This window comes from Nyctereutes procyonoides, unplaced genomic scaffold (assembly GCF_905146905.1).
Source record: "Nyctereutes procyonoides isolate TBG_1078 unplaced genomic scaffold, NYPRO_anot_genome, whole genome shotgun sequence".
Lineage (NCBI taxonomy): Eukaryota > Metazoa > Chordata > Mammalia > Carnivora > Canidae > Nyctereutes > Nyctereutes procyonoides.
Window position 1 is genome coordinate 34,772,657 of NW_026575122.1, and position 17,228 is coordinate 34,789,884.

At 32.3% G+C, this 17,228-nt stretch overlaps 1 protein-coding gene across 4 annotated transcripts in view; it reads right to left on the reverse strand.

Annotated features, from left to right (window-relative positions):
* Positions 1-17,228, reverse strand: part of TMTC3 (transmembrane O-mannosyltransferase targeting cadherins 3) — a 67,619-nt gene that overhangs the window by 26,227 nt on the left and 24,164 nt on the right. For all 4 annotated transcript variants that reach the window (XR_008665922.1, XM_055336668.1, XM_055336665.1 and 1 more), the window contains 6 exons: positions 16,080-16,195; positions 15,454-15,626; positions 10,475-10,727; positions 5,661-5,809; positions 3,514-3,634; positions 958-1,069 (listed from right to left, as the gene is read on the reverse strand). Coding sequence is in view for 3 of the 4 variants with exons in the window: in XM_055336668.1 (XP_055192643.1) it covers positions 958-1,069; positions 3,514-3,634; positions 5,661-5,809; positions 10,475-10,727; positions 15,454-15,626; positions 16,080-16,195 (924 nt within the window). In the remaining variant the exon portion in view is untranslated. The remainder of the gene's footprint in view (positions 1-957; positions 1,070-3,513; positions 3,635-5,660; positions 5,810-10,474; positions 10,728-15,453; positions 15,627-16,079; positions 16,196-17,228) is intronic.

Consider the following 17,228-nt stretch of genomic DNA (forward strand, 5'->3'; position numbering starts at 1 on the left):
GGCAACTGTACAACATTTTCCTAGTCTATACACTTTACTAGATCTTGTTTCCAAAAGTGTGATCCATGGGCTAAACATCACCCAGGAACTTATTAGAAATGCAGAACTTCAGGATCTACTCTAAACCTCTATCTGTCAGAATGTGCCTATAATATCACCGTGTGATTCACGGGCACAATAAAGTCTGTGAAGCACTGCCCTAGATGGCTAATTCATACCTTCTCCTGTTCTTAGAGCTCCATAATTTTGACCCCTCCTCACTCTTTGATGATTCTGCTTTCTATTTCAATGAGGAAACAGAAGCAAACAGAAGACAACTTCCAGAAACTTCCTCCAGGTCATCTACTTGACTGCCTATATCCATATCCATGTACTTTGCCTGGTTTGTTACCATACTTTAACAATTCTAAAAATGAAGTCCTTATTCTGTGCACCAAATTCTATTTATCTCTTCTCATCTACTTAAGGATACAGATCCAGTAATTTGTACCCCCATCTAGAATTACTTTTCCCAGCCTCAATGGATTAGCTGCACATATGCTGTTTCTCTCACCTTAAGAATTAAAAAACAAACAAACCACCCTATTATCCTACTTACCTTCTCTTGACACCATTCCCAGCAATACCACCATTCTTCACCGATACTCTTTATTAAGAGTTTTCTATACTAACTGTTTCAAATTATTCTTCCCTCACTCTACCCAACGCACTCTTCTCAGGCTTTTGCATCTACCACTCCACCAAAACTGCTCATCAGTACTACCCAGCTCTGCTATGTTAAAAAAAAAAAAAGTCTAAATCGCTCTAATATATAATCTAATTCAAAATAAGCCAGCATCGAACACTATATTCAAATCACCTGGAATGAAATTTGAAACTCTATCTTATTATCCCCAATATGATCAAGTTTTTAAAAAGAAGCTAATTGAATAGTTTTATTAATTAAATAATGCTTACCTGGCTGAACATGGGTAGCCTGTAAAAAGTATTTCAAAGCTCTTTCAAAGTTCTTTTCATTTTCCAGAGCATGACCCACATTATTCCATAATTTGGCATTATTTTTATTTACCTTAAACATATAAGCATATAGAAATTAATTACAGTTAAAAAATACAACTCCAATTAACACAGATATTTATTTATCATTAGGAATGGAGTGTTCCAGGGGATCCCTGGGTGGCGCAGCGGTTTGGCGCCTGCCTTTGGCCCAGGGCGCGATCGTGGAGACCCGGGATCGAATCCCACGTCAGGCTCTCGGTGCATGGAGCCTGCTTCTCCTTCTGCCTATGTCTCTGCCTCTCTCTCTCTCTCTCTCTCTCTCTCTGTGTGTGTGTGACTATCATAAATAAATAAAAATAAAAATGTTTAAAAAAAAAAAAAAAAAAGGAATGGAGTGTTCCAGAGAGATAGTCATGAATGTGTGAAGGTGGTCAAAGATACAAACTTTCAGTTATAAGATAAATAAGTTCTGTGAATGCAGTGTACAGCATGGGGACTATTAGTTAACAATACTGTAATGTATATATAGAAGTTGCTAAGAGAGTAGATCTTCGAAATTTTCATCAAAAGAAAATAACCGTACCTATGTGAGGTACCAGAAGTTAACAGATTGTAATTATTTTGCAATATATACATATCAAATCATGTTGTATACCTTAAACTAATACAAAGTTATATCAATTATACCTCAATAAAACTTGAAAGATAATTCCAATTTTCTCTCAGAAAAGAAAAAATTGCATATATACCTGCAATTAACAAAGGGATTTGTTTGGTGTATTATTAGGAATGGAGTGTTCCATGGAGGTGTCTCTGGAGATGAGAAAGGAGCCAAATGAAGTTTCACTAAATTTACTCTCCTTTCTCTTGACATAAACATATTAAAACCATAGCAGTCTGATTTCATCTATTTGATATATTAGCATTTTATTAAAAATTTTATTTGATCAAAGCATCATGGGTTTTCTTGGCTGGCTCAGTCAGTAAGATCATGCAACTCTAGATCTCAGAGTTTTGAGTTCAAGCCCCACATTGGGCATAGAACCTACTTAAAAACAAACAAACAAGCAAACAAACAAAAACAACCCTTGTGCTGTTTGAAAACTCCTGTTCTACTATTTGTATTTTTTTTAGGAGACAAGGTATTTGAATATGAGAATATGTTTAATATTGCACTTACTACTTCTTTTTAGGCTTGTTATAAAGCTACTTACATAGTTTCTTATGGTAATGGAAAACCTGGGATTAAAGTTCTAAATTAATCTATGCTTTAAGAGCTCACAGATGGGCATGATGTTCTTGTGGGGTAAAGATAGTACCTGGCCAAGGAACTAATTTCAGTGAGCGGGACTGTGGTTTTGAGATTGTCCTAGGATAAAGGATAAGCAAAGTTCTTGAAAATTATGGGACTCTGTTGGTGTTCCAGGAGTGCATATTAAGAAGAATGGTAATGAGGTCTCTTTTGTTTACAGACTTCTGAACTAGAAGAGGGAGTGGAGTTACTGAGTGGGACAAAAGGATAGTCAAGTGATCTTAAACTGATGCCAAATCAAGAAGTCACAGAGACTATAGGACTGAGGCAGTATTCCAGTAAAGCCAAGCAATGAGGAGTACAGAAATAGCCAAATGAAGAATTTAGAGATTTGAAGAGAAACACCTGAAAAAAAAAACATTGCTTATAACTTTTACAGAAACCAAATTTTACGGTTTTTAAAAAGACCTTATTCATGTATCTTGTCCATTCTACAGAAATTCTTTATCACGCCTTTCTGCCAGTTCCTATCTTTCCTACAGTATTATAACCTTGGTTTTCTTCCATATAGTAAATATGCCATTTTTTGTTGAGTATTTTATTTCAGTGAGTCTAAGATGCTATTATCAATACTAAGACTAACCATTTTTTTTAAAAGATTTTATTTATTTATTCATGAAAGAGAGGCAGAGACGTAGGCAGAAGGAGAAGCAAGCCCGATGCAGGGTGCGGGGGTGGGGTGGGATGGGGGGTGGTGAAGAGCAGTGGCACGCAGGGATTGAGGCACTGGACTTGGGGATCACACCCTGAGTCAGAGCCAGATGCTCAATCACCGAGCCACCTAGGTGTGCCTAAGACTCATCATTAAGAAAACAAAAGAGACACTAATTGTAAGATGCCTCTCACTGTAACATTTATTGATTCTAATTTAGAGACATTTAAAGGTTAAAAAGAATGCAGCTTCAGAACAAATGAACTATATATAGTATTTCTTATTTAAACATTGTATTATCATTTCAGTTTCTAACAACTGTATAGCATTTAAGGAATTATTCATATATGCTGTAGACATACCAACTAAGTGCTATTCAGAGCACTGGTTATGGTATATAATATATAAAGAACAAAGTATTTTTACTAAACTTTTGGAGAAGTACTTAAAATTGACAGTAAAATGTCTAATTAAATGTAAAAACATCTTAGACATGGCTATCAGAAATCATTAATGAGATACCTTCCTGTCATTCTGGATGATACTTTACCTTCAAAGCTGACATAAACAATGTATATTCAGATTCCCAATCCCAATTTCTGTGGAGTGTTTTTAAGGCATGAGTGAATATCATCATAGACAGACAAACCCAGGATAACTTTTTTAATACACTGTTTAAGAGAAAAAAGCAAAACAAAAGAAAAAACATTGTTTACATCATCAGAATGATTTTATTTTTTAGAAGAGAGGTAAGAAGTATGTTAAATATTCACAAATAACACCTTTGAGTTTATTGTAAGGAATGAGGATCACTCTAATAGTCATCTAATTTTAATGGGAACACCACCAAAAAAATTTAGATATTACACATATTACCTTCTACTTCAGTCTTAATTATATGAAATACTCCAATATTTGCATCTATTTCAAAAACTGTTTACATATAGTGAAAAAAAGTTGACAAACCGATTTTTAACTGTGACTTTTCCTTTTTGAGGCCTTTACTTATAACTTGAATATTCTTACCTGTATTTATCAAGGGTCAGTCTTGTCATTGGCTATATTTCTAAAAAATTGGCTTACACAGATTGTATCTATACCATAGATTATCATGACACTCTTGGAATAATTTCACATTTTAAAGCTAGAATTATTACAACTAACAGTAAAACCAACTCTTTACGAAATAGATTCAAATTACTTATATAGTTGTAAGCTAATTATTTAGGGCTCAATTCCTCATCTATAAGCAACTTGTAATTCAATAATCCCTACAGTCTCATTTAGTACCAATGTTCTGTGAATCTGTGTTTTTGTCTCAGTAACACAGTTCAACTTCTTCCATTTTGAGAGATCCACTTTTTTTTTTTTTTTAAGATTTTATTTATTTATTCATGAGAGACACAGAGAGAGAAAGAAAGAGGGGCAGAGACCAGGCAGAGGGAGAAGCAGGCTCCATGCAGGGAGCCCAACGTGGGACTCAATCCTGGGACTCCAGGATTACGCCGCCCTGGGCCAAAGGCAGAGGCTCAACCCCCAAGCCACCCAGGGATCCCTAGAGATCCATTTAATCAAGATAAGAGTGCATGGATCAGAAAGAACATGGACCGTGGAGCCTATTTAAAAAATAATAATAATAAAAAAAAGAACACGGACACTGGAAGCAGTCAGATATAAATCTGAATCAAAATTCTGTTTACTAGCTGTGTCTTGAGGTAACCTGATTCAAGTAACCTATATGAGCTTCAATTTTCAAACATGCACAACAGAGTTAAGAAATGTTTAGGTAAATGAAAAAACAAATCTCAAGGATCTATCATGGTTCTTGGCACATGGCACATGGTAAGGACCCAAAAATTGGTACTGATTAAAATTAGATATATGGGTAGAAGTTAAAAGAGAAAAAGCTTGGTAGATGTTAGTGAAAATTATACACATGGATGAGACGATCCAGGGAGAATACGCAGTGTGAGAAAAAAATACGCTGTTGAGTAAAAGTCTGGCAAATAAAAAATCCTTAAAGAGCAGGTATAGCAAGAAGACTGTGAGTAGGGACTGAGCAGCAATGAGCAGACATGGAAGAGAATTAGGAAACAGACTTTTTACAGATGCCAGGGAAATAAATTTAAATACAAGCACTGACTGGATTTAGCTACCAGGAGCCAATGATGTAGAGACAAGTCAATTCTGTAGGTTGAAGGATGACCGGAAAGTGAGAAAGCAGTCAGTGACCATTTCATCCATATATACAGTGTGATTATTCTGTTCCTTGTTAGTTTAAAGCAACTAGGACGTGGTGGTTATGATGCAGATACTGATGATGTCAAGAAATTGTAGACTGCTTACTTTATGTATTTATATATATTAACTCAATATGACTTAAGTAAGAGACTATATCTTAGTTATATGGAAGTGGCAATGGTCATTTACAACTTCAGTTTCAACAATATCCTTGTTTTCATTTGGGTCTAACTCAAAGTTTGTTATGTCACAGGCTGTCCAATAAAATTGTATAAATAAGAAGAATATAGAATGAGGTGGGTGCTATGGAGCTTCCCTAACTTCAACTACAGAAAAATGAGAAGACAAGATGAAAAACAAAAAGGTATAAAAAACTTATATAACTGAGCTAATAAACATTTTAAACACTTAATTCTATAGTTAGTAAGCATTAAATGAACTAACATTTTGATTCACCTTTTGTTTGATATTTTCTGCCATCCATGGGCTACCAAAATACAGAACCCCATGCTAGGAACATATAATACTCGCTCAGCAACAACAAATCCAACTGGGAAAAAAAGGTTCGATGCAGGAATAAATGGTAACGCCATCAAACAAAGTGCCTACAAAGAAAAAGGATATTTTAATAAATTAAAAAAAATATATAAACGTTCAAAAGTTAAACCCAAATACTTTATCATTTAATCTGAATAATGTATTGGTGGACCATTTTTAATAATACTGTAAGCAATACTAATTTAAACCTAAAGAATGCAACTTAGGGACAATAACAATAAATATCAGGATGAATGTCACCAAGGTGAGAACAAGCTAGAACTTATAAGTAGTGTTTGTCCTTAAATAAAAAAAAATGAACATTTTTTGAAACTATATCTAAAATTAGACATTAATAATTTTTATACTTCCAACTTAAGTACATATGGTAAAAATACAAAGATGTTAACAGGTTTTAACTGTAAAGGATGACAAAACAATCATGCCAATTTTTGTATTTTTACAACTGTAAGTATTCATATTATATTGGAAACTGAAATAAGGTATCCTTTTCGTAAAAATGCTTAGATTCTTTTTGTCATTTTTTTTTCGTCATTTTGAAAATGAGATAGCACATAATTTCTAGACTCAAAAGCCATTAAAAAGGCAGGATACAAACAACTAGCACACAAATAATCTGTGAAAGGAAATAAGTTGGCTATTATTAGGACATCTGTTTCTATGGACATCTGCTTCTATGTTTTGTTATCCTAATTTGTTTTACAGTACCTAACTGAGTAACTATGCAAGTTGTTCTTCAGATTCAGAGATTTGAGTCTTTTAACAGTTTGAAAGGAAAGATTGTTTAATATGTTTAATTAATAAAATACAGATGTAGAGATGTATACACATTGAAAAAAATACTTTCACCATATATGACAAATTAATGACTTGCAATAAGGAAATAATGAATCTAAAGAAAAGCACTACTGAACTACTATGAATCATATTAATTTATATATCTGAAATTTTAATGTTTTCTTTTTGATCAAAAAACTAAAACATTTGAGTACATAATTCACTTTCCACTTCCCAGGAGTGCTTGATAAAAATAATCAGCTAGCTGTGAAACAGAGATATTCCTAAATATGTAGTCTTTTTTTTTTTTAATATAAAGATCTATTTTAGAGAGCATGTGTACACACACAGACACAGACACACACACACACACTTGTGCATGAGTCAGGGGAGGGACAAAGTGAGAGAATCTTCAAGTGGACTCTCCACTGAGCAGGGAGCTCCACTCGGAGCTTGATATCCAGACTTGTGAGATCATGACCTCCTTAATCAAAACCAAGAGTTGGATGCTTAACTGACTGAGCCACCCAGGCACTGCTGTAGTCCTTTTCTAATGACAAACAAATCAACATATTTTAAATTAATTCATGGATGCTCTAAAGCAATCTTATTTGAAATAATTAGAAGTGTTAAATTCATTCAAAGATGTATCACGCACTGATTCGTAAGCTACATACCATACACAAAAAGAAATTTCAAAAAAAAAAAAAAAAACCAAAAAAAATTTCACAAAAAAATTTACTGGTTCTTAGATAAAGGAATGTCTTGAGTGATTAACTAACTCAAAAGTTCTAAGATGCTCTCTGTTAATACATGCCAACCTAGCTAACTATGGCTACCCCAAGTTCCGTCTTCAGTGATATAAAATTCTCTTTAAAAGGGAAGGTAGTAGTGCAGAGTCTGGAACAAATCTGTTTCATTTCTTACTTCCTATGGAACATAAGGTAAACTACCCAATCATCTTGCCAATCTGTGTTTCTTTATAAATTGGGATTAATAATTATTTATATTATATTGTTAGGATACATAATACGACATTTTAATAAGTGCTTAACATGGTATCTGGTACTTAGCAGGTACTCCTTTGATCTACTTATCCCTTCCATAGATCTTCACAAAATAGCACCATAAAAATAGCATCTAATTTTTAACAAATAGATGCTATTTTTTAATAGCAAAAATAGGACTATCTTCAAGCAGTTATACCAAAAGTCACAACTGTTCCGTTTTTATATCCATAACATTTATATAAATCTATGCTTATTTTATTGGCACTATCCTATTTTTATTCAGATTATATAAATCGTTTTATATGCCAAAATTTTATATTCACCCATTTTCCCTTTCTTTTAGCAGAATCTCAGCTTTGGATGTATTCTATCACGTACCTGCTTTGTCTGTACTTAACCGAACAGCAAGGCACTACTAGAGATAGTCCCAAAGCAGAAGAGATTAGTACCATAAGTTCATGATTATTAAACTCCAAATTCATACTTAAGATTACTCAGAAATTCTAGGTTTGATAGGTCATTCCCGCTCTCCTTTATTTTGAATCTTGATTACTTTTTTAAACTTTTGATCCATGTCACTTTCAGCAGGTGACCATCCTTTTCAAACTTACAGAGAAAACTAAAGCCATAAAAGAAGAATTCCAATTTCCTGCTACTAACCCTACCAACATCCACACAAATGTGATTTCCATTCTTTCTGCAACAGAAGTGTCTCCATCTATCTCAGCCCAAATCTGAGCTTCTACATTGCCCCTGCTCCTCACAATCTCACAATTGACCATCCCTTCATTTACTCAACCATTTTCTTATCAATTGTATTGTTCCTATCCATATTCAAATAAGCTCTTGTCTCTCCAACCTTAAATATCTCCTTTGACAACACATTTTTAAGTTACTTTATCCATTCATTATGTCCCTCAGATATAAAACAAATTCCCACACTCTTAGGAAAATACTTTTATAGCCAAGGTAATAAGTAGCTGATTTTAAAGCCTACTTAATCAACTTTTCAAATCAATGAGTACATTTTTGCAAGTCAACCCATTAGTGATATCCCCTTGCTTCTAAAAGTCAGCCAACTGAGTACTCCAATGAAAGTGATTCTCCTCCCTCTGAAGGTCCACTAATTCTAGATTGTTATCCTTCCTCCAAGCTCTACAGGAGATCAGCAGTCTCTTATGCTTGGTGCTATGTTCTCTTAGGTGGTAATAAATTCAAGCTTGTCTCCTCCTTTGAAATATTCAAAGTTGAATTACTTCTACAGGTTATCTACACTAACAATCTTCATATCCTCATCTAATAAAATCTATCCGCAGAAATAAATTTAAGTAACTAATACACCTTAAAGAGATCAAATATGACTGATTTCACTTTTCTGCTTGACAGCATGTTAGTGATAACCATTCCATCTTTCCTGAGACACTGACCTACCTTTCTGTCCGTTTGGTCTGTTTCCTATTTAGATTCATTCTTCTCTAGACAGTATCTAAATATAGGAGTTTTTCAAGAACTAGTTGTAGGTTTCTTCTAACTCTATATAGCCCCCTTCAACTATTTTCTGAGGGAGAAATAAGACCAAACACTCTAAGGCATTCATTGTGTAATATGAATTATCTTCTATTCCATGCACCTAAAATGGTAATAGCTGGTTATCACCTTTGAGAAAAGTGACAAAACCCCAACTGAGAAAGGCTGCTCTATAATCTCTCCATGGAACACATTATTCACAGCCACTAAGTTTCAATTACTATCTCTATGCCAACCTATCAAATTTTTATATGAAGCTCAGGACTCTCCTCTGAACTCCAGGCGCCAAGTGCTATTCATAATCTCTACCAGATCAAACTCAAGAGATTCAAAAATAATAGTAAATACGATTCCCCCCCCCCAAACTCTGTTTTTTTTTTCCCAATCTTCTCTATATCTCAGAGATTAGCTTCAAATTTTTCCAAAATGACAGTTCCTTGGTAATTGGAGCTTTGTATTTCTTTTCATCATATCCTCAGTGCCTAAAAGGCTGCCTGATACATAAGCTATAAGAAAAACTTTACTGAATGAATAAATGAACCTAGTGGCTGTAACCAGATATATTTTTAAAGTATTAGAAAAATACTTGCTGGTATGTAGCAAATACTCAAGAAAATGTTAAAGATTATTACTGTCTTCAGTAATTTAAAGGAAGAGACAAAAAAACTGTCATTACAAGTGACAGCAGTGTAAGAAAATTACAAAGAAATACACCTCAGAAAAACAACAAGTAGGCTGTTATCAGAGTCCTCTGAACATAGAAAATAACGTGGGGAGTAATGAAAATCTTGCTAATGAGAACAAAAGAGCTATACATTTCTAGCTATCTATCTCATACATGACATTCTTCTCTGTATCAAGAAAAGAAAGAAGTATATAATATGAACCATTTCCTCAAAGTATATGATCTACTTGGGTAAAGAAAAAGAACAAAGTGATGCCAAAGGGATGCTTCATGGTTTCAGAGTTCCTATCAAATCAGGGAAATTCACAACCAGTTTTTATTTTACATGCTGAATGTCTATGTCAAATTATGCCTGCATATGCAATTCTGATATATAATTTTAGGATAGCTTAAAATAAGTTAATAAATTAGGCAGATGTTGGGCAAAGAAAGATGCTGTTTCTAAGAAGATGCTTTGACAAATTAAAGGTAGTCTCTAGGGATGCGTGGGTGGCTCAGTGGTTGAGCGTAGGTCTACCTTTGGCTCAGGGCACGATTCTGGGGTTCCAGGATCAAGTCTTGCATTGGGCTCCCCACAGGGACCTGCTTCTCCCTCTGCCTGCTTCTCTGCCTCTCTGTGTTTCTCATGAATAAATAAAATCTTTAAATAAATAAAGGCAGTCTCTAAATTAACTGAATGTTACATAATCTAAAAAAATTAAGAAGTTTCTTACCATTAGAACAGTCTTGGAGGAATCACCAGGGTATCTGAGACTGAATACTCCCAATGCCCCCAAAAAGCAAAAGAAAGTAAATGTGGCAAGATTTCTAACATCTAGAAATGACTCTATTAGGGGTATTGTTCCCATGGTCCAATCACAGCAGAGTTCTGAAGGATTTAATAGAAGCCAAGCATTCAAAGGAAGGAGATAGTTAAAAGTTAGCTGCCTTGTAGGAGTTGGGCTTACAGCAGCTGGGTTATCAAACCTGTATAAAGAATGAAAAAAGTTATTTAAATTAAAACACTTTGTTAAACACAAAACGTATAACATATAAATAAAATACTGAATAAAATCAGTATTTTATGTGTAATCTCATTAAAAAGACAAAATATTAAAAAAAAAGACAAAATATTTTTTATTAATACCTCAGTCCTCACTAGAGCTGAAACTGTCTACCCTTTAAGAAACATCTAGGTGATAGAAACTATGAAGAAGTCTATCAGAGTTACTGAATAAAATCAATATTTTATGTGTAATCTCATTAAAAAGACAAAATATTAAAAAAAAGACCATATTTTTTACTAATACCTCAGTCCTCACTAGAGTTCAAACTGTCTACCCTTTAAGAAACATCTAGGTGATAGAAACTATGAAGAAGTCTATCAGAGTTAGGTTATCTTTTTCTAATTTATTATTAGAATAATTCATATAAACCACTATGTTATTCTGCAGAAATATAACCTAATTAAAAGTAAAAACGTTTTAAAAGATTCATTGTTGTACCTGTTGTATAAGTGTTTCTGAAAAGACTAACGAATGTTTTTTCTATATGAGATACTTCTTTCAGCACTAAATGTTTATATAAATTGTTTCCTAGAAAGAATAACTAAGGTTCTTTTTTTTTTTTTTTTTTGCCTGGACAGAGAAAACTATATCAACTATGAGCTTTTTCTCTTTGCTTAGACTTTTAGGAAGCTGAAAACCAAATTTCCAGTATAGAATAGTAACTGTATAGACCTACTTAACATTTTATTTACAATTTACTTTTTCTCCTAGTACATACCAACATAACCTTATATCCTAATTTATATTTGTTCAGGCCATGATATATTACATGTACATTTCATTAATTTAGTTTGTTTCCTGCAAACATAGTCAAATCATATTTTTAAAGTACATTTTAAATGAATAGCTTCAGATTTTTATTTTTTTAGGGGACATTCAAAATTTTAGTGGCTATATTAACATATTGTCAGAAAACTCAATTTCTGAGGCATCCGAGTTGCTTAGTGATTGAACATCTGCCTTTGGCTCAGGTTGTGATCCCAGGGTCCTGGGATCGAGTCCCGCATCAGGCCCCCCGCAAGGAGCCGGCTTCTCCCTTTCTGTACGTCTCTGCCTCTCTGTCTCTCATGAATAAATAAAAATAAAATCTAAAAAAATAAAATGAAAACTCAATTTCTCACTTTAAAATGAAGGAATTGCTGAAAAATCAACCCCTAATGTTTTTTGACTTGATCTTCTAAAAATTCAAATGGTTGAGAAAAAGTAAATACTATCTGAACAAATAATATTTTAAAAACTTTCATATTTGAATATCTATCTATATATATGAAAAATAATAAATCTTGAGTCAGGACTTGAATTCTCAAACAACAGAAGCGTACAGAGTTTTTAGTACTGATGAGAACTGATCAGCATATATATATGTAAGGAAATACTCAAGGTCAGTGTAGTAGGTTGAACTGTGTGTCTCAAACATTCATGTCTACCCAGAACCTCATATTGTGACATTATTTGGAAACAGGTTCTTTGCCTATTAAGTTAGGAGGAAGTCATACTGGGTTAGGGTGAGCCCTAAATATAATGATTGGTGTCCTTTTATAAAGAGAGAATACACACAGAATACACATACAGAGAAACACACAAGGAAAAAGCAATGCCAAATACTGCTGGCAACCACTAGAAACTAGGAAAGAGGCATGGAATAGATTCTTTCTGAGAATCTTCAAAAGGAAACAACTGTGCCCAACACCTTGACTTTGGACTTCTGACCTCCAACATTGTAAGAGGATACATTTCTGCTGCTTTAAGGTACCCAGTTTCTGGTAATTTGTTATTGCAGCCTTAGGAAAAAGAATGCAGTTAGGAAAGTATCTCTCAAAAGCATTAGATAAAAATTCTAAAATACCATGCAGAGGTGGGAATAATTCCTCAGCAGCAGAATGAAAGTCCTCATAAATCACAGTCTATCAGAGTAGTCAGAAGGGTCTTGTGTCAGTAATGGAAGAAAACTGCTCTTATTGTAAATGCTGTTATGGTCTCATATATTAAAGATTAAAAGCATAGCTAGAAGATGAAACATTTCTCAAGTAACTTTAATACATTCCAGAATGAAGCTCTAAATATTTATAGTAGTATATTAAATATAGTGTTTATATTTATAGTAATATATTAAATATTTATAGTAATATTTAATGTTTATACTATTATAGTAATATATTTATATTTATAGTAATTTTTATACTTATAATAACAGATATGTATAGTAATATATAACTTTTTATTTTATAATAATATTTTAAAATAAATATAGCCATATATTTTATGGTAATTTTATATGCTAAACATATTGATTCTTATACTAATATTTATAGTAATATATTAAAGTTAAAATCATAGTATAATTTTTATAGTTTATAGTAATATCAATATTAGTTTACAGTAATATTAATATTTATAACATATTAAAACATTTATAGTAATATATTAGAGTAAAATGCACATATGGCATCGATTAAATTGCCAGGCATGTAAAGTAGAATAAACATATAAGCCATGAGGAGAAAAATTATTCAATCTAAATTGACTAAGAAATCATACAAAAAAAATGACACAATAAAATTGTTAGATGAGGATGTTAAAACACTAGAACTTGTAGAGACATGAAACATATAAAATAGGCTTAAACAGAATTTCTTGAGATGGAAATAATGTTCGAAATGAAAAAAAAAAAAAACAGAAAAGGGATGCCTGGGTGGCTCAGTGATTGAACATCTGACTTTGGCTCAGGCGTGATCCCAGAGTCTTGGGATCTAGTCCCTCATCGGGCTCCCTGCAGGGAGCCTGCTTCTCCCTTTATGTCTCTGCCTCTCTATTTCTCATGAATAAATAAATATAAAATCCTTAAAAAAAAACTACAAAAAAATTAAAGGCAGATTAGACATTGCAGAAAAAAGATTAGTAAACTTGAATACACTGCAGAAGAAACTATCCAAAATGAAAAGAGGGAGAAAATGGTTTTGGGAGAGGAATACAGCTCTAGCTTGACAACTTCAAAAAGCCTAATATACATGTAATTAGGGTCCCAGAAAAAGAAGATAATAGGAAAATATTTCAAGAAGTAAAAGATAATGGAAAAAAAAGTAATAGATAAAAAATTTCCAAAATTTATGGAATATAAAACCTACAGATTCTAGGCTCAAGACACACAAAGATAAAAGAATAGTGACCAGAAATTTCTATCATTTGACCACCTCCATCCAAAATTTGTTATAAGATAAATATATCTTAGGGTAGTAATATGCATCAGGCGACTATATAGTTCACGGTGTGCTACTGTATATTTGAAAATTCCAAAGAAAGTAGATTTTAAAAGTTTTCATCACAAGAAAAATTTTTTTGTAATTATGTGTGGTGATGGATGGTAAGTAAACTTACTATGATAATCATTTCTCAATATACATATATCAAATCATTACATGTATACCTAAAATAGTGTTATAGATCAATTATGTCTCAATTAAAAAATGATAAATATAAGTAAGCATAGAGAAAAAGACACATTACATGCATAAAAATAAAGATGACAGAGAAGATTTCCCAGTGAAAACAATGAAAGCTAGAAAACAGAAGAGGAACATTATTAGGGTAGGGGGCTGAATGGACAACACTTGTTACAGAATTCTACACTCAAGAATTCAAAATATTTTTCAAAAACAAAGGTAAAATGGAGGTATTTTTATATACAAAAGCTAAAATAGTTAAGCGCCAGCAGACCTACAGAAAATGTTAAAGTTCTTTAGTCACAAAGAAAAATAGTACAAGATGAAAATCACATTAAATGTAAACACCTGAAACATCTCATTTAAAAAATATTATCTGACCAAACAAAAAAGGAAGACTCAACTTTATGTAGCCTTCAAGAAGTCAACTTTAAATATAAAATATATCGATACATTAAAAGGACGGAAAAAGATAAAGAATGTAATATTAACAAAAAATAAAGTGAATTTTTGAGAAAGACTATTACCAGGGATAAAGAATCTCATTTAATAAAGGCAAAGGGTTCATTCAATTCATCAAGAGGACATCACAATCCTAAATGTTATGCACTTAATAATAGAGTTTTAACACACATGAAGAAAAATTGATAAAATGACAAGGAGAAATAGAGAAATCTATAATTACAGTCGGAGATTTTAATATCCTCCTCTCAATTAATAGAACAAGTGAACAAAAATCACTAAAATGTAAAAGACAACACTTAAGCAATTAAGTTAAAAATCATTATTTTCATTCTGGTGGTTTCATGAAATGTACACATAGGTCAAAACCCACTAATTTGTACATTATAAATAAATGCAGGTTTAACAAAAATTATTTAGGGATGCCCGGGTGGCTCAGTGGTTTAGTACCTGCCTTTGGCCCAGGGCATGATCCTGGAGTCCCAGGATCGAGTCCCACATCGGGCTCCCTGTGTGGAGCCTGCTTCTCCCTCTGCCTATGTCTCTGCCTCTCTCTCTTTTTCTCTCTGTCTCTCATGAATAAATAAATAAAATCTTAAAATAAAATAAAATAAATAAATTATACCTCAATAAAGCTGTTAAAAAAACTCAATGTAAATCAAAGACTTTTTGAAACACTTATAATCACTTAACATCAAGAGAAAGAAAGAAGAATGAAAAAAAAAAAGAATCAGAGTTTCATACCTGGTGAATACTGGAAGTTGGGACTGAATAACCTGGACTCTAATCACAACAAGTAATAGTGTACTGAACATCAAAACAATGAGTTTTATTAGTGTCTGCAGCATAGAAAATGGAATACTACTCTTTCCACGGAAAAACTGCCCAGCAGTAGTACATAATAATGGCAAAGTATACTGCAAAAGGAAAAAAAAAAAAAGCTTTAAATAGCAATATACTACAATGTTTTCAACAATGCAGTACTTTAAAAATGCAAGATTAGATACAAATTGACAATTATAAAATCAATATGGAGCAATTTATGGAACCGATGATAAATAAAACTGAGCCCAATAATCTTATCCCATAATGAGGTATACTGTACAACAGTATGTGTACATTTCCAAATTGCCTAATGATCCTATTATTAAAATCAAAGAGCAGTCCTTAAAAAAAAAAATGAACGAGTTACAAAATGTTAAGTAATTTTCAATGGATGTGAGGACAAAACATGCTGGTTTCTTGCAATTTTTTTGGTATCATTATTAGTAAACAGACCAATTTATATAATAATACATTTGGAAAACAAGTTTATTATAAAATAATTCGAATATGATAAAGGATAGCAACAAAAAAATTTTTTTTCTTACCCCCTGGGCAATAAATACTTCATACACACAGCAAATTCCCACAACTGTTATTCCTTGTTCTTTACACAATGTTGCAATCGCAACTAAAACCACTGTCAACGCAATTGGAGTCCATACTGCAATTTAAGAACAGCAAAATATGGAACTACACTATTTTATATCATAAATAGATAACAAGTTAGACAGACAACTATTACACATTACTAAAACACTTTACTTGTGATTCTATATTTACATTTTATTTCCCCATTCACCTATACTTTATATCTTAAAATGTATTTAAATGTTGTGATTTTTCCTCTATATACGCAGAACAAAACATCAAGATGTATAACTTGAACAAAAAATTTTTGTGGAAAAGAGAAACTTTATAGGCTGGAGTGTCGTGATTAATGAACTATCAGTTTGAAATGAAGACAAATACTTTACTACACAGACATCTATATGTCTTATTAAAACTTGAAACTGAAAACTACTGGGCAAAGAAAACTAACATTTTATTTAAAAGAGTATGAAAAAAAGAAACAGGTTAAAGAAAATTTAATATTCTTTTAAAAAATTTTCAATAGAATATTCCTAAGTTCTATTTAAACAGAAAACCTACTTCATCAACATTAAGCAAATGTCTCTAGTTAGTAGTAATAATTTGATTAAAGAAGAATAAATTGTGAGAGTAATTCTGGATCTATTACTAACCTGCTTTGTGACCTTGGGCAACTTTTCTGAGTTTTAGTTTTCCTACTGGAAAATAGGATCTTCAATTCTTTTCCAATTTAAAAGAGACATTGTGGTATGAATGTGTGACCTCAAGTTTGTTTATTAAGAACCTTAAAGTAAAAACTCAAATAATTGACTTAATTCCAGGTATAAATAAAAGAAAAAACAATTTATAAAGTTAATGGATTTTCTTTTGTCATTGGGCTTAATACAGAAATTCATTTACTTTTTAAATTGTTTTCAAATTTAAAATACTCTATAGATTAAAATTACTAAAAGAAAAGCAACTCAAAAAACACTGAAATACAATTGGAGATACTCTGTATAACGGTATTCCTTTTCTCAAAAAACAAAATACAAAAAAACCTCATGTTCTACTTAAATCAAAACCACAAATATGAGATTATACCAAGGACCAAATTATCATGCTAA